Source organism: Taudactylus pleione, unplaced genomic scaffold (assembly GCF_031769625.1).
Source record: "Taudactylus pleione unplaced genomic scaffold, aTauple2 ptg000446l, whole genome shotgun sequence".
In the NCBI taxonomy this organism is placed as follows: Eukaryota; Metazoa; Chordata; class Amphibia; order Anura; family Myobatrachidae; genus Taudactylus; species Taudactylus pleione.
The window spans coordinates 2,484,219-2,507,531 of record NW_028284848.1 but is presented as its reverse complement, the minus strand read 5'-3'; the positions used below and the strand labels follow the sequence as shown (position 1 = coordinate 2,507,531).

At 39.5% G+C, this 23,313-nt stretch overlaps 1 protein-coding gene across 3 annotated transcripts in view; it reads left to right on the top strand.

Moving 5' to 3' along the window:
* Positions 1 to 23,025, top strand: part of ITGB1 (integrin subunit beta 1) — a 40,874-nt gene extending 17,849 nt beyond the window's left edge. The window contains exons 3-17 of one of the 3 annotated variants that reach the window (XM_088447966.1): positions 1,071 to 1,156; positions 2,495 to 2,711; positions 2,808 to 2,978; positions 5,805 to 6,043; positions 6,409 to 6,564; positions 7,027 to 7,122; positions 7,768 to 7,857; positions 8,007 to 8,147; positions 8,278 to 8,489; positions 9,236 to 9,474; positions 9,908 to 10,130; positions 15,389 to 15,618; positions 16,113 to 16,279; positions 19,328 to 19,402; positions 21,975 to 23,025. In XM_088447966.1, coding sequence (XP_088304092.1) covers positions 1,071 to 1,156; positions 2,495 to 2,711; positions 2,808 to 2,978; positions 5,805 to 6,043; positions 6,409 to 6,564; positions 7,027 to 7,122; positions 7,768 to 7,857; positions 8,007 to 8,147; positions 8,278 to 8,489; positions 9,236 to 9,474; positions 9,908 to 10,130; positions 15,389 to 15,618; positions 16,113 to 16,279; positions 19,328 to 19,402 — 2,342 coding nt within the window. In that variant the 3' untranslated portion in view covers positions 21,975 to 23,025. Of the gene's footprint in view, positions 1 to 1,070; positions 1,157 to 2,494; positions 2,712 to 2,807; positions 2,979 to 5,804; positions 6,044 to 6,408; positions 6,565 to 7,026; positions 7,123 to 7,767; positions 7,858 to 8,006; positions 8,148 to 8,277; positions 8,490 to 9,235; positions 9,475 to 9,907; positions 10,131 to 15,388; positions 15,619 to 16,112; positions 16,280 to 19,327; positions 19,411 to 21,974 lie in introns of all 3 variants that reach the window. The other 2 variants (XM_088447965.1, XM_088447967.1) reach the window with 2 other exon arrangements.
* The last annotated feature ends 288 nt before the right edge of the window (positions 23,026 to 23,313 follow it).

Genomic DNA, 23,313 nt, shown 5'->3' with positions numbered 1-23,313 from the left:
TCTCTCCATTCTGCCCAATTCACTAGGAATACCCCTACATCCGTCATAAATGGGCTATAGCTCGGAACTCAGAGCTAACAGAGTTTTAAATGTCATATTCATTCTTTGCATGCTGAAATCAATTAGAAGTAACTATTTTCACATCGGAAATATTTTCATTGTTGTGCAGTGCTATTAGGGGGCAATTCGATTAGCAGTGGGGGGGTGTAGCTCCAAGGATGAGTGGCTGGAATTATTGAATCACTCCCTCAGTAAGCCCACGACTAATGGAGTTTTGCTTGCACTATCCTGAGAGTGCCTCGGGGCTATTTGTGGGCTTAATGTGTGCATTATCTGCCTCACACCTGACATTTAATCTGGGGGATGCAGTTTACAGCGACATGGTTTAGTGCCAGGCACAATGCAGTCAATTAAACCTGAGAACATTTAACCTGGAAACTACATCCCTGCAGTGCTAATTGAATGGCCCCTTAGGGGCATAGTCAATTACACACAACACTTGTGTGCATATAGGGCCATTTGTATCATAATTTACTTCTGGTTTTTGTTCCCTTTTTAAATGTACCACATATGCTTTCTGCCAATTTTGTGGCACTGTCCAGGTTAGTGCTGTCACTTACGGGCTTTAAATCCTTTAGCACACATGAGCAGCAGTGATAAGTGAGGCACAGATATAACTTTATGCAAGGAAAATAATATAAATTGTCCATATGACAAATCCTGAAATTTTCACTAATCCACTGCATATCAGATTACTTATAAAATCATGAAGTGTTATTTTGTAGTTCAAGCCTCCCCAATTGCTGTAGGTTTAATTAAATTACACTAGTTGGGCAATTAATGCATTGGTGTGTTCAAAATCATAGGTTCTTTAGTATACAATACCTTGTACACTGTACTACATAGCAGAAAATAATGCTTATTCCAAACTTGTCTTATTACATCACTTTGTATTGCGTATATATAAATAAAAAACGCATTGTGAACCAAAGATTTGTAATGCACCCACAATCCTAGTTTACACTGCAGTTATATTATGGATGGAGTTAACTTGCATCACTTTTATATAGGTGGAACTGAATGTCTAAAAGCAAATGCCAAATCGTGTGGAGAATGCATACAGGCTGGACCAAATTGTGGATGGTGCACAAAAGTGGTAAGTAGATATGTTCTGTAAGTGACACAAATAGGACTTTGTGATCCTCTACTACTGCTCTTGTAGATGTATTATGGAAATGGTGTTCTAGGTGTGACAGGACAGAACAAACTGCTCCAACTTTTGGAGGTATACTGATTACACAGATTAGAATAAAGTCAGTATAACAGCATGATGAAGTATTTTTTAAGGTGCGACAAGCCCCAAAGCCCTACTTTACACAAACTTCTGCTTACACCTCAAGAGAGTGCAAGCAGAAATCAATAAGAAAGTGCAGGGCTGGTCGTCCAAAACAATTAGATGAGCCCCCGGCTACTTCAGGCGGAAGCAATAAACAATCGAATTGCCCCAATTTTTTGTTCAATAAAAACATGGAAGTTAAGTATTCAATCTATTAGGAATTGAATGCTTTGGAGACATTTACGCAGATAATCCTGAAGCGCTGGTATGTTCATCACTGCAACAACACATTCTAAGTGCAAAATAAGTAAAAATATTTTTGAAGAATACTATATGTCCATCATCCTAATGTGGGCACTGGAACTATGGGGTATTAGAGAGCTCAGGCAGAATTTCAGGGTATTTTAAGAATGTGGCAATTCTGCCACTCCTCCACCTCTATATCTTCAAGGGCTCTATAGCTACTGAAGACCTGAACTTTGTCCTAGCAACCTTACACCATGCTCTGTCAGGGGTAGCCAATCTCAGTCCTCGAGAGCTACTAACCGTTCATGTTTTCCAGATCACCTAGCTGGTGCACGGGTGTATTCATTACTCACTAACACATTTGAAAAGATCCACAGGTGGCGTTTATTATTACACTTGTGATTCTGTGAAGAGACCTGAAAAACATGCACTGTTGGTAGCTCTCAAGGACCAGGGTTGGCTGCTCTGTGAACCCTTGAAATCAGTGGACTTGAATATTTTTCTATGGAAGAATACCTTTAATTTGTGGCCATCTCTACAACAAATTGCAGGTCTCCACACACACACACACACACACACACACACATACAGAATTTTACATGCAGAATTTGTATTGGATACAGAGCAGCTATTAGAACTAACCCTGTTTCAACCAAAAGTATTGCACAAATTCCGCTTAATTCCGCGATATCATTCCGACCATAAGCAGCAGTTTGGCTTGGAAAGTAAAAGGGCTCCTCTGTGGATCGATGTTGATAAGATTTATCACAAAACTGGTAACCTTTTGGTCCTCTGATGTCCATAAGAAAGGTCTGCTCGCATCTAAGTAGACTATTGCTAGGTGGGTCTATTCAGTCATTAAACAAGCTTATAGTGGAGTGGTAAAACCTGTTCCTGAATATTGCTTTTTAGGACTTCTTGCAAGAAGGTGAACCAACATCTGCACGTTGCGATGACCTGGCTGCACTGAAAAGTAAAGGTTGCGAAGAGTATGATATTCAAAATCCCAGAGGTAGCAAGGAAAAGCTTAAAAACCATCCCATAACAAATAAGGCCAAAGGAGAACGTATGGATCCGGCAAACATTACCCAGATCCGTCCTCAGCAATTAAGATTTGAGCTGAGATCAGGTATGTGGTGTTTGTAAGATTCCTGGACATCATTGGACTTCTATCATCTACCACAGAATACCAGTTTTATAACTTGATATTACTTTTCTTGTGTAGGAGAGCCTCAGACATTTAATTTAACATTCAGGAGAGCTGAAGATTATCCAATTGATCTATACTACCTTATGGACCTGTCATTTTCAATGAAAGATGATTTAGAGAATGTGAAAAGCCTTGGCACTGCTCTCATGAGAGAAATGGAACAGATTACTTCAGACTTCCGGATAGGTATGTATTTACATAGTATTTTGGTGGGGAAGGCTGCTATCCATTTACTCTTCCAAAAAATATATTTTTTAAATTTGTTTTTATTAAAACAGAGTGTTACAATAAAGCTTAATCATTCAAATCAGCAAAGTGTCCAGCAGTTCATATTCATCTTCGAAAAGAACTAGAAGTTGTTTTAAGTGCTATTGAATATACAATATATGCACATTCGTGTATGATGCATCACTACGATTTTCAAATACAGAAGATACGCACGGAAGTAACATTGTACATATTTGTAAACAAGGGCATTGTAAGACACCAAGGGGTATATTTACTAAAGTGAGGTTTTAGAAGTGTAGATGTTGCCCATAGCAACCAATTAGATTCTAGCTATTATCTTCTAGAATGTGCTAGTTAAATGTTAAGTAGAATCTGATTGGTTGCTATGGGCAACATCTCCACCTATTAAAAAAAATCTCACTTTAGTAAATAAACCCCAAGTATGAATTACTTGATATCCTTATTTGTAACAGAAATACAAGGGTTAATAAATTTAAAAATATAAAAATAAATTTGCTCGCCCTCTCTTATCCTCCTGGTCCAAAGTAACCCTCCTCTTCAGCATAATTGTGTTTATAGAAAGAGAAGTCGCATATCAATTGGGGGATCATTATCCAGCATATACGGGTCATATACCATGTAGTAGGTGGAAGAGAACTATGAATTTGGGATTTAATTGCTACAGATAATGTTGCTATGTAGTTTTCCCATACCTTGAAAAAATTGTTCAACTTTCGCCTCCCTATCCAGTGTAGTCACCACCAACTCCATTCTAAAGAGAGAGAAAAGCTTAGCCATGAAAAAGGATATAGAGGAGGGGTCAGTGTGGATCCATGTTTGTAGAATGGCTTTGCATGCAGCTGCACTCACTACCAATAATAACCTCTTACATCCCTTTGTTATGCGCAAGCTCTGCGGAAGAATTCTGAAAATTGCCCATTCCAGTGTTAGAGGTAAATAATTTAAGTGTTCAACAGAATAAGTGCGTATTTGTACCCAAAACTGGTTGATCAGGGGTCATGCTCAAAGGCAGTGTAACAGATATGCTTGGGGTGAGACTAGTTAGAAACCTGCGGTGTGTAGAGAGGTATGTTCTGTGGAGTTTGTTTAGGAACTTCTCCATATACATTACAGAAGATAATGACCTGCACGACCGCAAATGGGCCTTTTAGTAAGTCATCAATTTGTAAACTTGGAATCTGTGAAGACCAAACTGCAAGGCCCTTCTGAGATTAAGAATGGTCCAATTGAACCTGGGGTCATTTATAAAATAATGAGATCGCCCATCTGCTGAATGGCTGCTGTTGAAGCAGTGTATAAAATGGGTGCTGCCAATCATTTGAGGAAAAATGTCTGATAACCAAGCTGGTATAATGTTGGGCTAAACGGAACGCTACCGGGTGTCCAGCCAGCCCTGGGTACATAGCGGAGGCCTCTTGGAACGTGAGAGGCCGACCAAACTATGTCTATAAGCCAGCCGATATTACGCTTCTAAAGTCTAACAATATTATAGCTTGGCCTGATTTATTTCTTATGCCATATGGATGTTTTGCTAAGAGAAGCCAAATAATTTTTGTAAATCTAGGTCTGCAGCTAGTCCTACTCTATCCTAGTGTGCATGTCATGTTTGTTTCTAGTTTACTCTTAAGCCTTGCCACACACCACAATATCACTGGTATGTAAGGGCTATTGGTTCGGTGTCCATGGCCCTAAAACTAATGTAATGCCTTACAATGTGGCTGCTATTCGGTATGATGGGTAGCAGAGTTCCATTGGAGTCTCGCAGTTCTGGGTATGAGTTTTTTCTATTAGCACTGTGAGGGTTGAAGGGGGGAGGTAATGCCCCACAAACTGTTTATTGGCCTGCCATAGGGGAATATTCTACATATGTATAGTGATACATGGGAGGGGGGGAATTAAAATGTTTTTTCTGGGCACCTCTACTAATGGCCACATGACTGTGCAATTTAATTGTTGCTTCGTTCAGGCGCGGGAGTCACTGGCATTTCTGTTTGCAGCCTCCTGAGATGGCGAGCATAAATGTGAGAAAAGTTTGTGGTTTAGGCGCCCTAACCGGTACTTTAAACTGGTTTCAGCCCTTTATACGGCTAAACCCGATACTTTTGGACATGATGATTAATGGGCGGCAAAACAATTGAATTGCTCCGTTGGGGGCACATTAATTATCGCCGTCCAAAAAACAATTGAAACAACCATCCCCTCCCTCCCTCATGGAGAGAAAGTAGTGTCACAGTGGGTACATATGGACCCAGGTTAGGGCGTTTAGGCCAGTGTGGCTCGATTACCACTAGGGGGTGTTTAATGCCACTTGGTATCTATTGCTGTTGGGGGATCTATTGACACTGGGGGGGGGGTGTATGTTTACTAAAGGTCGATTTTGATTAATTTAACATCAATGTTGTGCTTCTGAAGCTAAATCACATATTTCCTAATACTTAAACTAAATGTGTGATTAAGACCCAGAAACCCAACGTCAATTTTGATCGATTTAAAATTGATTGAAATCGACCTTTTAGTAAATATACCCCTGGGAGTGTTGGGAGGTAATTTTACAGTGGGGTCCTAAGGACACAGGAAATGCAAGACGCCCCCATGACTATTTTGTTCAATTAAATATTTAAATAATTTTTTTTTAAATGTACTAAACCAAATAGAAATATTTTTTTGAAATGAAAAATAGCAACATTAAGAGGTAATAGAAAAATGGCTAAAAAACTGATCTTTTTTGCTTATTTTGTTTATGGTCCTATGTTTTTGTTTTAGGCTTTGGATCATTTGTGGAAAAAACTGTTATGCCTTACATTAGCACCACTCCTGCTAAACTCCTCAACCCCTGTACCACTGACCAGAACTGCACTAGTCCATTTAGTTATAAGAATGTTCTTAATCTTACAAGTGATGGGAAACGATTCAATCAGCTAGTAGGCAAACAACATATCTCTGGTAATCTTGATTCTCCAGAAGGTGGATTTGATGCAATAATGCAAGTTGCTGTGTGTGGGGTAAGTACTGACAATAAATACACTTGGGACAGATTATATTTAAAAAAAAAAAAAAAATTCAGCTTTCTCCATGAAGATCCTAATAGTACCTAGCCAACGCTTACAACAGAAACACCAAAAGATTATAATTTAAAAATGTCTTAGAGGTCTAAAAAATGAAAATACAAATTCAATGCTTGCCAAAAACAGTGCAATATACTATATGAATGTTATACACACATCATTAAATCAGATTATTGCATGGTTTTCTCATACATGGCAAGAACTTATTTTCAATATGTAAATATATTAGAAACACAGCTGTAGAATGTAGCGTGATTCTGCCATGAAAGTATTTCCTTCACGCTTCAGCCTTTTATTTTCAGGAACAGATTGGTTGGAGGAATGTCACACGCTTGTTGGTCTTTTCAACTGATGCCGGGTTCCATTTTGCTGGTGATGGAAAATTAGGAGGAATCGTTCTGCCAAATGATGGCAAATGTCATATGCAAAATAATATGTACACAATGAGCCATTACTATGTAAGTCTGTGTTCATTTGTTTGCCAACTACTTTATAGAGCCTAAAAGCAAAAAAAAACGTGAACTTCAATAGAAGTTTCTTTTATAGGAAGAACTGTTCATATATTTATGTACAAACGTCAGGAACCTGTATCTACACATCTAAGTGTGTTTTATGGTGCCTGAAATATGGAACCAAACTTCCCTGGCTCTCTACTATGTAGTAGCTGTATTTGTTCCTAACCATTAAGGTGCTTGTGTAGTACCAGTTTATCCTCAAATTGTTTTTATATCTTAATGTTGGCTAAGGCGTGGCCACTTTGATTTCACTTTATCTCAGAGTATGGGCTAAATGTAACAGCTTCCGAGTTTCCAACGCTGCTGCTTTAGAAAAAAACCCGGGGAGACTCGCAAAAATTCCCTCCGCATTGGAAACTCAGGCGCTATCAAACCATTGTTAATGTGGTGTTTCCTTTTTATCAGGACTATCCATCAATTGCTCACCTGGTACAGAAGCTTAGTGAAAACAACATACAAACCATCTTTGCTGTGACTGAGGAATTCCAGCCAGTTTACAAGGTTCATACCACTTTCTAAACTTTCCTGATCAGCCAATGATTAGTCATGTTGTAGTATTCATGGGGCCATTCAATTGGTTTTTGGACGCCCAAACGCATTAAGCTCCTAACAGAGCAGTTCAATTGTTGCTCCGTTTAGGTGCCTGTGCGGCCCAAAAGCTGGGTTTAGCCACGTATAGCAGCTAACCCTGTCTAAATTAGAGATGTGGGGGTTCGTAGTGTTCACTCTAGGTCCGGCGGCAGGCAGTTCGCCGGACCTAGAGCTAGGGCACATCTGTGGCCAATGAAAAGGGGGCATGGCCATTGAAAAGGGGGCACGTCTTTGACTCGTCCCCTTTTCGGCCCTTGGTTGGCGTGCCTGGCACTTGCAGACATGCCGGGCAGCCCCCAAGCGCCGTGGTCACTATGAATTGCTGCCGGGCGCATGAGCAGAAATGTGTCTATCCGCGGCTATGCGTGCCTGAATGGAGCAACAGTTGAATTGCTCCGTAGAGCACCTATTAGTTCAGGCGCCCTATAAATCAATAGAATCGCTCTCATATCTAAAAAGAGCCAGCTGTAAAAGCTGCAAGTTTGTGTATATTGCAAATACAGTTGTGAATAAGGGGGGATCCATCACTGATGGTTTTGTTTTTATTTTTTAAAGGAATTAAAAAATCTGATACCCAAATCTGCTGTTGGAACTCTGTCTGCAAACTCCAGCAACGTAATACAATTGATCATTGACTCCTACAATGTAAGTATTCATTTACGGTAGTTCACCTTCAGTATTTTGTTTGGTGATTCGGAACGTCTTCTAATTACTGTGAACAAAGCTTTGTCTTGTTTGGTGAAATGATGTCCTCAGTTGACTCCCTCAGATTTATGCTCCTCCTATCTCTCTAGTCACTTTCTTCAGAACTCATTTTGGAAAACAGCAAGTTGCCAGAAGGCGTAACAATCAGTTATAAATCCTTCTGTAAGAATGGGGTTATTGGTACAGGCGAGAATGGAAGGAAATGTTCCAACATTTCTCTGGGAGACCAGGTGTGTACAAGTTTGTTATGACCCCTACAGTACATGCTATTCATTAGGCAACCAAAGAATATCAAGTTACTGTCTCTATATACCGGAAATGCTTTAATTAACTGAGTAATGTGTGTGTTTATGTTCAAAGGTTGAGTTTGAAATAAGCGTAACTGCACACAAGTGCCCCAAAAAGGACCAAAAAGACCAAACTGATTTAATTAAAATCAAGCCATTGGGATTTACTGAAGAAGTAGAGATCCTTCTGAAGTTTATTTGTGAATGTGACTGTCAACAGTCTGGAGCCCCCGATAGCCCGAATTGTCACTTTGGAAATGGTACATTTGAATGTGGAGCCTGCAGGTATTTGAATATATGTGACAAGTGTCTTCTCTAGGACTGCCTGTGTGTTGCTAATGCATACATAGGGGCATAAGTTTAAATATATTCATCTCCCTTAGTGAGGTGAGTGATCACAGAACATATTTAGTGTTTGTTCCACCTTCATTTCTTTGTTTTGTAACTTCAAAGTCTGGAGGGGAGAAAAATTGTAAGGGAAATAACAGGTTCTGGGAACTGTCATTACAAGCTTATCAAATATCCGCTGCAGTTTGTTTGCTAATCTGGTTTAAGTTGATATTACGGACATTTATTTTTTTTTTTTTAGACTGAAAGGTTTCTTGTGCTCAACGATATGCTTGACATAAAGAGCAGACAGTTATTTTGTGCGCTGTTGCTTTATTTTACATATTTGTACTTTAAAAATAAATTTCAAAACCATCTTGCAAAAATAATTTGAATGTTGCTGCACAGGTGCCAAAAAAATTGCAGCGCACTACAGCCAGTATAATAAATCGCACACAAGCCAATGCGTGGCACTCCAAACATCACACAAGGGCCTTGTTTCTGTGAGCTGACAATATACAGTTTTTATATAATGCTTTTAGATCTAGCAGCTATGAAGTTATTCTAGTGGAAATTCTGTGCTACCAAGCACCAAAATATCTTGAAACAAGAGTCATTCAAACACTTTTGCTTGTTGCTGAATGCATCTTGCTATGAGAAGAGCTTCTAGTTTGATGTGATTATGCCATTTCACACTCTTTCAGATGTAATGATGGTCGTATTGGAAAACACTGCGAGTGCAGCACAGAACAGGTTAGCAGTGAGGATATGGATGCTCAATGCAGAAAGGAGAACAGTTCTGAGATCTGCAGTAACAACGGGGACTGTATCTGTGGGCAATGCGTATGCAAGAAGAGGGACAATCCCACAGAAGTCTACTCTGGCAAATACTGTGATTGTGACAACTTCAATTGTGACCGATCTAATGGGCTGATTTGTGGAGGTAAGCATACTTGATCCTTATTTGCGTCACTTCATGTTTTTTGCATTTCGCAATCACTTTACATGTGATTAAAGCTTCTGCTGTACATCTGTAATGTGCAGGGTTTTTTTTTACTAACTGATGTATTTGCAGTCATTAAGGTGAAAGTATGGTGAGTAACCTATGTTAACATAGGTCTCGGAGGCAGCTGAAACTTTGTTTGTGATGGTAGTGTACCCACTCTGCGTTCTGGATGGACAAAGATGCAGCCTTGGGATCACCTATCTGATTGTGTTCATTGTTGCGTCTCCCACATAAGCAGATGCTACTTATTGCTTGGGTCTGTTAAAGATTTAGCTCTGTGACTATGCACACTCTACTTGTCTTATTCGCTTTCACATTTTATGCTTTATTTTTCACAGTATCCTAATACAAAATGCTCCATTTGTTGCAGGTAATGGTGTTTGCAAATGCAGAGTATGCGAATGTTTCAACATGTTCACTGGAAGTGCTTGTGATTGCTCACTGGACAAGAGCACCTGTATGGCATCAAATGGGCAGGAATGTAATGGAAGAGGAGTATGCGAGTGTGGAAGGTGCAAATGTACGGACCCGAAATTCCAAGGACAGACTTGTGAGATGTGTCAGACCTGTGTTGGTGTTTGTGCTGAACACAAGTGAGTATAACAATGACTTAACTAAAATAAGATTCATTTATTTTTGTAATGGTTCCCTTAGTCAAATGTAATGCAGGACTGAATATATAATAAAATATTGTATTTGTGAGACTTTAGCTAGTTTCTGTTTTGCTATTGTAAGTTCACTTAAAGAGTTCACCATTTAGTAGTGTTGCTATTATTTATTTTGTCTTGTTGTCACTCTTACTGGGTTGTAGCAATCCTTTCCCGATACATTTAGCATGTTGGTTGTATTTGATGGATGGGATATGGCAGGAGTCTGAAAATCTATGGGCCAGCTTTGGAAACAATTGAAAATAAGATTCAAAGCAAGCAAAGTAAAAACAGCCACTACTTCTTGAATGTACTTCTAGACTGCACAGAAGGATAACACAAAACAAATCCATATACAGTGCGTTGCAAATGTATTCACCCCCTTGGCTTTTTACTTTTTTTTTTTTTTTTTAATCTGAATTTTATGTGATGGATCTGCACAAAATAGTCTAATTTGTTGAAGTGAAATGAGAAAAATATATATAGAAAAGAAACGTTATAAATATCTGAAAATTGGCATGTGCATATGTAATCACCCCCTTCGCTATGATGCCCCTCAAAAGTTCTGATGCAACCAATTACCTTCAGAAGTCACATAATTAGTGAAATGAAGTCCACCTGTGTTAAATCTAAGTGTCACATGATCTGTCAGTATAAACACACCTTTTCTGAAAAGCCCCAGAGGCTGCAACACCACTAAGCAAGAGGCATCACACCATGAAGACCTAGGAGCTCTCCAAACAAGTCGGGGACAAAGTTGTTGAGAAGTAAAATTCTGTGTTGGGTTATAAAATAATATCCAAATCTTTGATGATCCCCCGGATCACCATCAAATCCATCATCAAATGGATAGAACATAGTACAACAAACCTGCCAAGAGAGGGCCGCCCACCAAAACTCACCGACCGGCAAGGAGGGCATTAATCAGAGAGGCAGCACAGAGACCAAAGGCAACCCTGAAGGAGCTGGGCTTTATGGAAGAGTGACCAGAAAAAAGCCATTACTTAGTGATAGACATAAGAAGACACGATTTGAGTTTGCCAAAAGGCATGTGGGTGACTCCCCAAATGTATGGAGGAAGGTGCTCTGGTCAGATGAGACTAAAATGTAACTTTTCGGCCACCAAGGAAAACGCTCTGTCTGGCACAAACCCAACACTTTCCTTCACCCCAAGAACACCATCCGCACAGTGAAACGTGGTGGCAGCATCATGCTGTAGGGGAAGTGTTTCAGCTGCAGGGACCACGCAGGGGGGGTGTCCGAGTACCCAGAAACACACGTGTGTGATGTGAATGTGTGAGTGTGATGAATGTGTGTGACATTGATGTCCCAGGAAGGAAGGGGGGTGGGTGTTTGTGATGTGTGTTGTGTGTGTGTGTGTGTGAGACATAGGAGTCCCAGGGAAAGGGGGGGGGGGGGGGGCTGTTTGGTGCCACCATGATTATATACAATAAAGCTACAGCATATCTACACAGACATTGCTGGTGCCAGTGTGGTCCAATTGATGGGTGGGTGCTGTGCATCTGCATCAGGAAAGTCCCAGGAGGGGAGGAGGGGGGAATATAGTAACATGAAATACTAACAGCTCTGGGGTTTTTATTTTCTTTGTAAATAAACTGTATAACTATTCCATTTTCCTTTTTATCTGTTTAATGTGAATATTTAATTGGTAAAAATGACGAGGGAACATGTATGCATGCTGTGTGTGTGTATGTATACTGTGTGTGTGTCTCACACACACACACACACACACGCATATATATAATCTCTCTATAAAATAATCTCTCTAAAATATGGAAACCCCTCCCTTAAAAATCCTGCATTTGCCCCTGGGGACTGGGAAACTGATTTGAGTCGAGGGAAATATGGATGGTGCTAAATACAGGGATATTCTTGAGCAAAACCTGTTTGTCTGCCTGTGATTTGAGACTGGGACGGAGGTTCACCTTCCAGCAGGACAATGACCCGAAGCATACTGCTAAAGCAACACTCGAGTGGTTTAAGGGGAAACATTTAAATGTCTTGGAATGGCCTAGTCAAAGCCCAGATCTCAATTCAATTGAGAATCTGTGGTCAGACTTGAAGATTGCCGTTCACAAGCGGAAACCATCCAACATGAAGGAGCTGGAGCAGTTTTGCATTGAGAAATGGGCAAAAATCTGACGGGCAAGATGTGGCAAGCTCATAGAGACTTATCCAAAGCGACTTGCAGCTGTAATTGCCGCAAAAGGTGGCTCGACAAAGTACTGACTCTAGGGGGGGGGGGGTGAATAGTTATGCACGCTGAAGTTTTATGTTATGTTGTCCTAAATGTTGTTTGATTCACATTATATAAAAAAAACACAACTTCACAGATGTAGGCATGTTCTCTGAATGAAATGATGCACACCTTCACACAATCCATTTTAATTCCAGGTTGTGAGGCAACAAAACATGAAAAATGCAGGAGGGGGGGGGTGAATACTTTTTTGCAAGGCTGTGTGTGTATGTATATGTATATATACACCTACACACACAGCACTAATCCACGGCACTCACCATTCCTAGATTTGGGGTGCAACATGGTATGTGACCACATTGTTTAAATAGAAATCACAGGGGCTCTGCACTCACCATAATAACTAATAATAAACAGTGGGGTTTTGGTTCATGAATTGTTCAATGCATTTAAGCTTGCAGCCTCCGCGTCACGGGACCCCACTTTACTGCAAGATCACATTTTCTCATGCACCCCTTTTAACTAGTTATCTAACTTGTGTCAGCTGTTTTCCTAGGTGCTTAGCAACAGGTGTGCTTGGTAACTCTCTCACATTTAAAAGCAAAGTTGCTGTGAGCTTTAAACCTTGATAGCATACCCTGAGTTTAACACTAATGTGATGGCTATGTCCATGTTATAATTCTGAGCAATAGAGTAGGGACTTGCAGTAAAGTGGGGTCCCGTGACGGGGGATGCAAGCTTAAATTCATTGATCAATTCATGAACCAAAACCCCCCTGTTTATTATGTTTGTTATTATTGTTAGTTATTATGGTGAGTGCAGAGCCCCTGTGATAGAGATATATATATATATATATATATATATATATATCTCTATCAATAGAAGAAAACAGCGCCAAAATTTGTCCACTCTGTTTAAGGTGAAATACCTTTCACAAGTGTGTTTTTTGTTTTTTTATATTGGTAAATCTAATAGAAATATAATAGAAATATTATATATATATATATATATATATATATATATATAATATATATATATATATACATACACTACTTGTATATGTAGCACTCCCTTGATAAGTATAAGGTGTCTGCTTGGTCAACAAAAAATGGTGGCCATGGCTAGGGCACCTTGGTACAGGAAACAATATAACAATATAGCTGACCACAAGCGCCTCCTAGTGCATATACAGTGAACCAATTAAACCTGTGCAAAAGCAATTTTTTGTGTTTATATCCTTGTCCTTATCCAGGACCGTGACATACAAGTGACTTTGTGCAATAAATACAACCGTGTAATATATATGAATAAATATATTTAAAACTGCATAAATAATGTGCAGAAATTTTTTTTTAATTAAATAAAACAATTCATAGACAACACACAATGACATAAATACACAGAAATAATGGATAAAAAGCTAGTACTAAAAGATAATAAATAGCGATTTTTAGTGAAAAATAAATATGTATTTCTTAAAATAAATCGGATTTATAGCTTATCTTTTCCAAAGGTATTTTGGGAAGAGTTCATAAAGTGCAAGGTCAGGGTCCGCACTTATTCATATATATTACACGGTTGTATTTATTGCACAAAGTCACTTGTATGTCACGGTCCTGGATAAGGACAAGGATATAAACACAAAAAATTGCTTTTGCACAGGTTTAATTGGTTCACTGTATATGCACTAGGAGGCGCTTGTGGTCAGCTATATTGATAGATAGATAGATAGATATATAGATATATATATATATAGATATATATATATATAAAATGTATTCCCATGTGCTTGGCTCAATGATGGATAGTGAATGTATCTGTTGTCTTTAGTTAGTGTACAGTTACCAGTTTGCATTACCCTTGATTGGAGCACAGGCTTTATGCACAAAAATTGGTTACACCATTACTTTATACTGCAGTTGCACATTGCAACACTCCAAAGAGTGGATGCATTACATGGGAAAGCGGGTGATTAGAAATTACATGCAGTAAGTGTGGTGGGGGAGAGTCAATCCTGACACTGAACAGATGTATTAATTTTAGTCAGCTGACCAGTTAGCTCAGTTAGTTTGTTTCTTATATGGGGTACACACTTGGACGAAGGACCTACTGACTGGTAAGCATACATATTTGCCAGTCAGCTGCACGATATATCTGGCCAAAGGAATCTATTTTAATATGCCCAGTTTATGTAGTTTGGTATGGTTCTTGCGGCCAACCTAATTTGCGGTCGTTTTGGTTGGGAATGATCTATTGCACCTGCTGTGCAGCAAGGCTGATGCGATATTCTGTGAACGACATGGTTGACAGATATATTGTGTACACACGCGCAGAAAACTGAACTATATAGGGTTGTTCAACTGTACGAACGATGTCATTCACATGTAGCCAGCACTGTGCCAGGCACAAACTGGGCGATATATCACTCGTGCACTCAGCGAACGATATATTAAGTCTATGGGGGTATCTAATTAGCTCCGAAAATTTTTTGCTGATGTTCAGGTATTTTTCGCAGATTATCGTGTGAACCCAATTAAACCCCATTTATTATGGCCGAAAATGTTCTGTTTTTCTCACGAAAATACATGGGATCCGCAATAGGGAGAAAAACACCTTATCAGAATTTGTTTTCGCCTGCCTCAGGCAGGCGAAACAAAATTCCCTGACAAGTGCCGGCTTCGGGGCTAATTGGATAGCCCCGGGCAAGGTAATTAGTCACGGCTAATTGGATACCCCCTATCTGCGCTTGTGTATGTTTGTGAATAGAAGATCAATGGTGAAAAATAATGGGGGTGTTAGTAATTGCAGCTTAAGATGCTTAGAGAATGTTCCATGTCCTTTTTAACTTTCTTGAAACTAATGGTTTTGGTTTATTCTGGGCTTTTTATATTCATTTTAACTGTTTTAATAACCTATGGTGTTTTGTTTTGTTTTTTCTATTAGCCACTGTCTTTATGTACTTATTGTTTTTATTTCTCAATAAAAGGGAATGTGTCCAGTGCATTGCGTTCCCTAAAGGAGAGAAGCAGCCAGCCTGCAATAATTGCAAAGCTTTCAATTTCACTATTGTGGACAGTCGTGATAAGTTGCCCCAGCCCGGACAGAAAGATGCTCTGACACACTGCAAAGAGAAAGATGCAGATGACTGCTGGTTCTACTTCACCTACTCTGTCCATGCAAACACGGAGGTTCACGTGCATGTTGTGAAAGACCCAGGCAAGACTTCTTTTATTGTATACTGTTGTAGCTATATGAATTTGTACACATCCCAGCAGGATTCTCCTTTATTGTAACAGCACTTGCATAGGATGAACAGACCGCAGTGTCTGTAACATTTCTGAAGGCTGAGTCATAGATGACTATAGAACCAGTGGTGTCACCTATAGCAACCAATTCAGATGTTTTTATGGTAACAATCCCACTTCAGAGAAGAGTACAAAAATCTATAGCTAAGCACTAACTACCATGTAATCACAAAGTGACAGAGCAATGATTAGTGTAAAACTTTACCATACAACTTGTGTATTCAACTCCTGATAACTTACACCCCAATGGAGAGCAGATGGGAGGCTGCACAGACAGAATACTGCCCCCCTGTTACCAGGGCACGTCTACTGTTGTTTCTGTTTGCACTTTGTGTTGTCTTTTTTGTAAGTTTTGTAAGGTCACTGTTTAATAATTTCTATTAATGATGATTAATGCCTTTTCAGAGTGCCCTAGTGGTCCTGACATCATTCCCATTGTTGCTGGTGTAGTTGCGGGAATTGTTCTCATCGGGCTGGCCTTACTGCTTATATGGAAGCTTCTTATGATCATCCATGACAGAAGAGAGTTTGCCAAATTTGAAAAAGAAAAGATGAATGCCAAATGGGACGCTGTAAGTGTTGTTCCATTATTTTACCTGTTTAAGGAAAAGCAGCAATGTGATGGCTTCATTTCTATTCTCACTTTCTATCTATTTACTTACGTTGTACAATCCCCTCTGACAGTGTCCTTTTGTATTGACAGTCTCCTCCATTCTCTATAATTGGACACATTTGCAGCCTCCTTTTGCTGAGATTCTTTACATATTAGTAAAAATCTCATTAATAGTATAAGGAGATGTGAATTCCTATAGATTCTGTAAATGGGATGTTTAAGCACATATTTGGTCACTTCTGTTGATGAAAAACATCCAGCACAATCACCTGTACAGGTAGCAGAGGGACAGGCAGGATCGCTGGATTTGTAATCAGTTGAAGATAGGAGCTTTGGGCTCGGTGAACAGCTGCCGGTATTTCAATCCCATTCCTAATCTATGATCCATGTATGTATTTCACTCTTCCTTTCAAAGTTAGTTTTCTTTCTCTGTAAATGTTTTTAAACTGCAGGTTATATATAACAAATAATGTGGATATGATATTATATTAACAAATTTGGATATGATTATGGACTGTTTGTTTTAAATGTACCTCACTGATATTTGTCTAGATCTGGACCAATTTAGTGCCAGGTTTTTGTTCTCTTTCTTATGCCTAGGATAAGTATTGCCCCTTTTCAACTAAGAACTACATGTTGGTACTGCAGTTACTGTGCACCCAGAATAATCTCTCATACGAGCTACGCCCTTTCCAATTTGGAACCCTGGTAGTCAGCAGATTCTCTCACTGAGCTGTAATCAATGATGGTGTCATGATCAGCCGGTTCCCAAATACGTCAATCTGAGACTGTTGACCACGATTAATGGTTACGTTGGCACTCATGGTTAATCACACAACTTCACTTCCACCATTAAGGGGTTCTCAGTGGTTTGACACCAAGTAGCCCTTCACTTCTACCTACACACAGTTATTAATAATCACCAATGATATCACATGTATATGTAGCTATGAGTCTGTAAAGAAAAGCCAGGCTAAATGAAAGGAGATTTAAGGGTCTATTTACTGAGCAGTGTTAGGAAAAGTGATAAGGTGCCAGCCAATCAGCTCCTAACAGTCATTTTTCAAACACAGCCTGTGAGATGACAGTTGGGAGCTGATTGGCTGGCACCTTATCACTTTTCACTTCTCCTAACACTGCTTAGTAAATAGACCTCTTAATTCGAATTAAGATTTTCAACGCTTATTACAAATAATATTACAAAAATGACATACAACTAATAGGCAAAATAGTTTCAGAAATAAAAAGTAATAACTCTCAAGAATTATGAAGTATAATTGGCGTGAAGGAGATCGCTTAGCAGTTGATAGGACACCTCAGCGTGTCTTTGCTTCTCCTATGATGGTGAACAGCCATAGCTAGCTGAGATCCCTTAACTTAGCTGCCTCCTGGTTAACCCTCAGAGCCAAATGTTATTGAATTCTGACTCTCACATTATTCTATCAGCATGGCACGGGGCAGTTTTTCACATTTCTGCAGAGCTTTTTTAAGTGCCAAAGAAATAGGATCCAATTGTATAAACTTATCACAAATGTTGTGATCTGGACATAGTTTCTGGGCTGGCTTCAAAGGACTCAGAAGTCGTAAACCTCATTCTACCTATCAACCCCTCTGCAGCACAGACTTGGGTCATCTCTATGGCATAGTACCTGGCATCCATTTTGATACGTATTACAGCACCGGTTTACACACTGAACACACAGAGCAATAGAATACAGTTGCTTTATACATACATGAAATATCATTTCTGGTGATTGATTACTTCTGGGCCTGATCACTACAGCTGGCATTATATTAATCTTTCCGCTGTTGTGGGGGTGCTGAGGTAGGTCATAGGGAACACACTCCTGCTTAGTTGGGTGAGCTCTACAGCAGAAATCTATTTTTGATAGTCTGAACTGGCATTTGATGAATACATAAAACACAAGGCAGCTTGTATTACAAGACAATAACCGAAACACTAGTTCCTGCCATAACTACTACTACTCCCATGAGAGCATCTAATGTCACATACAGTGCTCTGTTGTGCCTCATTACCCGGCTTCCTCTAGTCCTTGGGAGCATGCTGACAGCTGAACTGTTTACATTCTCTGTCTCGGGCACTGTATGGTCACTGAGAATAACCCCTTTGTTACATAGTGCACATGGTGCTATGTATGATTATAAAGAGCTAAAGTAGAACCTGCTGACAGTTCTCTCAAACATTGCTGGATAATACAAATGCCAAATGCCATAATGTTTGTGCAACTTCTACCAGCTAGCATTTTAAGTAATGTATTGTGCATTGGGTTGTGTGACAGAGTGAGGAGAGACGTGGGGTGTGATCAGTTACGTTCTAGGACACATAGGAACCGCTCGGGATACTACAGGAAAGAAACTTTGCTTATTCTTTCTCACCCCCACCCCATAGAGCTGAAGAAATCAGCAATGTTTTATATACTGCAAACTGCACATTATCGATCCTTGTGGCTAACTGACTCTGGGGTCTATGTACTAAGCCTTGGAGAGAGAAAGTGGATGGAGATTAAGTACCAAAAAATCGGCTCCTAACTCATTTTTCAAACACAGCCTGTAAAGTAACAGAAGCTGATTGGTTGGTACTTTTATCTCTGTCCAAAGTACCAACCAATCAGCTCCTAACTGTCACTTTACAGGCTGCGTTTCAAAAATGACGTTTAGGAGCTGATTTTTTGGTACTTTAATCTCCATCCTCTCTCTCTCTCTCTCTCTCCTCTCCTCTCCTCTCCTCTCCTCTCCTCTCCTCTCCTCTCCTCTCCTCTCCTCTCCTTTAGTACATAGACCCCTCTGCCTCATAAATGTACATGCGGGACCACAAGGTGTTATGCTGCTAAACTGATGATCACATTCTAAACATAAGCTGTTCTTTTAAATGTTCCTTTGCTGTTACTGTCTATACTATTTCACTGGTGCTTTTACTGTCTATACCATTTCACTGGCCTTGTCTGTAAATGTGAACTTTTTTTCTTTTATGGATTCATTTCTCCAGCAAGAGAATCCTATTTACAAGAGTCCTATAAATAATTTCAAGAACCCAAACTATGGACGCAAAGCTCCTCTCTAAGTCTCTCAGTTTGTATTTGCTCTCCCTTTCTGCCTCTTCTGCATGCTTCTTGCACTTTGATGCTTCTCAGACCATTAACACTGTCACTGCAATGCGTGTGTTTTACTGCAGTGTGACTTCCAGTATTTATGGGAAAGCTGGCATGGAAATTTGTCTTTAATAATCGCTACAGTTAAATGACATTTGGCTTTCAAAATAAGCAGTTTAACCATTTGTCACTGAGGCTTTTTTTTTTTGCAGTACTCACACATTATACATTTCTGTATTTTTATTCTATATTAAATATAATTTCTATATATTTGCTTTAAAGGTAATGAATAATATAGTAGCACAACAAGCCATACCATTTAGAAACGTAGAACTCTGGGCATTAATATACCCTCCTATCTGGATGATGGCTTTTTATAGTGTAGGGTGTTATTGTCTGGTACTAACCAGATAACTACTAAGACACTTTATGGAAAGGGGACTATTACCTGCTTTCAAATGAGTGTGCCCCCAAGTTTATATGTGCTAGGAAGGAGGTGGTCAGGCATCTGTTAGGAGAACTTGATGGTTGAGAACCACTACTGTAGTGCAAGGTGATATTGTCCGGTGATTAAATGATTTTGCAGTGTGGAAGTTACTCGCTAGAGGTCATACATGATCACCAGAGAATCACTTTTCAGGGGCCGCATCATTTGAAATGGGAAACTGTGTAGTTCTGCTGTAAGGGGCTATACAAGACTAATAGGAGGGAAGGCTGTTATTCACAAACTGCTTCAAAACCGTTTAAATTTTTCCTCCTAATGTCAGACTTTGGTATATACAACAGATGGATGCAGTCTAAATCCGCGTATCCACTAGGCGATTAAAATGAGCGATTGAACGATAACGTTATCGTTCAATCACTCATTAATCGTTAACATGAAAATGTCGGAAACTACCAGCAATGCGCGCTCCCGCTGGTCGTTTTTTACATCAATAATCGCCTGTACTTGCCGGTCAATCTGCCGATGACGACAGATTGACCATGTTCAGGGATGAGAGGGAGGGTGCCTACACTGAGCGACCTATCGTTCAGTGTAGGCACTACAGGGGATAAGGAATGACTGTACGATTACAATGTTGTAATCGTACTGTCGTTCCACTATCTGCTACCTTTAGATTTGTACTAGGCAGTTGCTACCTTTAGATTTGTACTAGGCAGTTTTTCACAGTATGGCAAAATCTTATGGATTTATTTTACTGTTGTGGTTTTTTATTTTTAAATGAAGGATACATTAAAAATGTGGCTTGTTGAGCCACGTATATTACCTACAGTGCTGTGAGGCAGATTACTGCTTGGGTTATAGTTCATTGCTGGAATTCATTATTTGTGATGTGGATACTGATTAGCTTTTGTTTTCAGATCATCCTATTTAAATCGGTTGCGTATTAAGCTTCATGTATGCTCTGTGTGGTAGACTTTTAAGTCTGTGAGGCTTATTTGGCATTGCCCGTATGTGCAATGCTGAACCCAGATTCCCGATCGCCTGCAGCCCCTGCTATGCCTCTGCCCGAACTTTTGATTGAGAGTGTCACCCCCGTTTTCCAGGAGTGACAAGGCCAGGATCTGCGTCAAGTTTCCTGACCTGACAAGCCAGCCAGCCTATGTAAGCTATGGCTTACTCAACTGGCTAGTGCTCTCCATCGATGGTTGCGAAGGTTATCTCAGTCTGCGACCTCATTCGCAGTACTGGGATCGTAAATGCAGCAGGGGGTGTCGGACACCTCCTGCTACTTTTGCTTATGATCAAGGACAGAATTGCAAAGCTGCTTGCGTGCAGCTTTGCAAATCCGTACAGTGGTGACTCACCCTGTGATTAATTTTACCTTCGTGAAATGTTTGTTTCTTTTCTAGCATTTCTCTTCTAGCCTCAGCGGTTTATCACACTTTGCTGTGCTTTAAACACTTAGGGCCTGCGGTTCCAACGAGTAAGTCACTAGATTTAAAGTGGCAATTAGTTTACAGCAAAACCAACCTGGTTTTGCCTTTAAAGCAATTGTTGTGTTAAAACTATTGGCTATCTTGCCAGCATTGTTGCTGCTACCACAAACCTCGGGCTATTACATTTGGCCCCTAGTATTGTGTGGTTTGTAGTTCAAAACACACAAAGGTATAAATCTGCTGAGACTGACTGCTGTGCATTAGGTAGACCTGTGCAAACAACAATTACACATCTGTGAAACAGATTTGTCACTGATTGTTGGTGTTACACCATTAAAAATTTGTACATTCATTTTTATATATCTAAAGCCTAAAACAGCCGTCTTAAGAACTAACTGCTTGTACTGCTAATAGAAATGTATATCATGGTTATACTGTATTGTAAATGCTTTCTTACATTGCTGTAATTCTGCCCTCTTACTGTACCCATGTCTAAACCGCACCGTCTGCATTGTGTGCGTGTTTCAGCAGTAAGATTGGTTTAATATTCCAAACACTTTTTTTTTTTTTTTCTTCCTTTTACCCTGATAACTTTATTTAGATAATCTATTTTGGCCAAGAGCTGCAAAATGTTGTATTAATCATCCCATTTTCTCTTTACAGGGTGAAAACCCTATCTACAAGAGTGCAGTGACAACTGTGGTGAATCCAAAATATGAGGGAAAATGAATGACGTGTACAATTTACTACACTGTATGCAAACTAGCCATTTTTTTTGTTTTTCGTACCCACCCGCTGGTTTCAGATGGGCAGTACTGCAGTGATTTACTAAAGCATTACAGTGTATGACACAGATTTTCACAATGTGCAGTTTATGTAAAAAGCAAAAAAAACTGCAAAATCTGGTATGCAAGAAAATTAATCGGTGCCATTGGACTGTCAAAACAAATTAGACTGCGTAGTTTCATAGTCACTGAAGGTCACGCTGTGCCTTTCTGACCTCCTATCTCTGCAAGCAGCTATCTTTCGGTTTTTCTTTGTGGGGGGGAATTTAATCACTGAAGGCTTCACCGATGAAAGTATTATAGTGAGAGGTCTTCTTCACAAGGACAATCCGAGCTGGAATTTACGAACCATGTGAATGTGATGGATACCTCAGACTTTAGCATGATCAGCAGGCTTGGGAAGTAGAGTAATGTAGGGTGGCTTTTGTGACTCATATCATGTATGAATGTTAGTGCAGGTGAGCAAGGAAGAAAAATACTTTTGAATGAATGTAATACATGGTCCTGTAAATGGTAAATTCTAGCTCTGAATGAATTGCTGCCTGGCTTTAAACAAATAATGCACTGATTGTTTTTGGTTGGGTTATTTATAACCCGTAAATCAGGTCAGTGTGTGCTTGAAATCTGGTGCTGCTTTGTCTTCCTAATCACTTACTGCCTTTTTGTCAGGACTCGATCTCAAGCTGTAAAATTATACTTGTCTCTGGTTACTCACACTGTGACCATTTCATTATAAAGCCTTGTCACATACTTTGTGTTTCAATTGTGCCATACGGATTCAGTGTATATTGGCCTTCAACCATTTGCTTTGCCTGTGTTTTAATGTTTGTCACAATCATGTTTTTAAGTGCCTTTTTATTTTAGCAGGTGTTCACTTTTTACAATACTGTTAATTGAACTTATTTATTAAATAAAACAACGTAAAAAATGTATGTCTCTTGAAATTATTTATTATCCTGTAATATGAGCAGTGAATTCACGGAGCTGCCAAACTATGGAATGTTGAGTGTTAACCTATATAAGCTTTGTTTAAGTAGCTCTCGAGGTTAATCTGTAAGTGAAGGTGGACTGTCCATAAAATGGTGTATGAACTCCATATTCCACAATACTACAAGCCATTTCTGTTTCTTAGTGTTCAGAAAATGTAACAAACTGACCATTTGGCAAAAAAATATATGCATCAAACTGGGAACATGGCAAGAAAAAAAACTACCTAG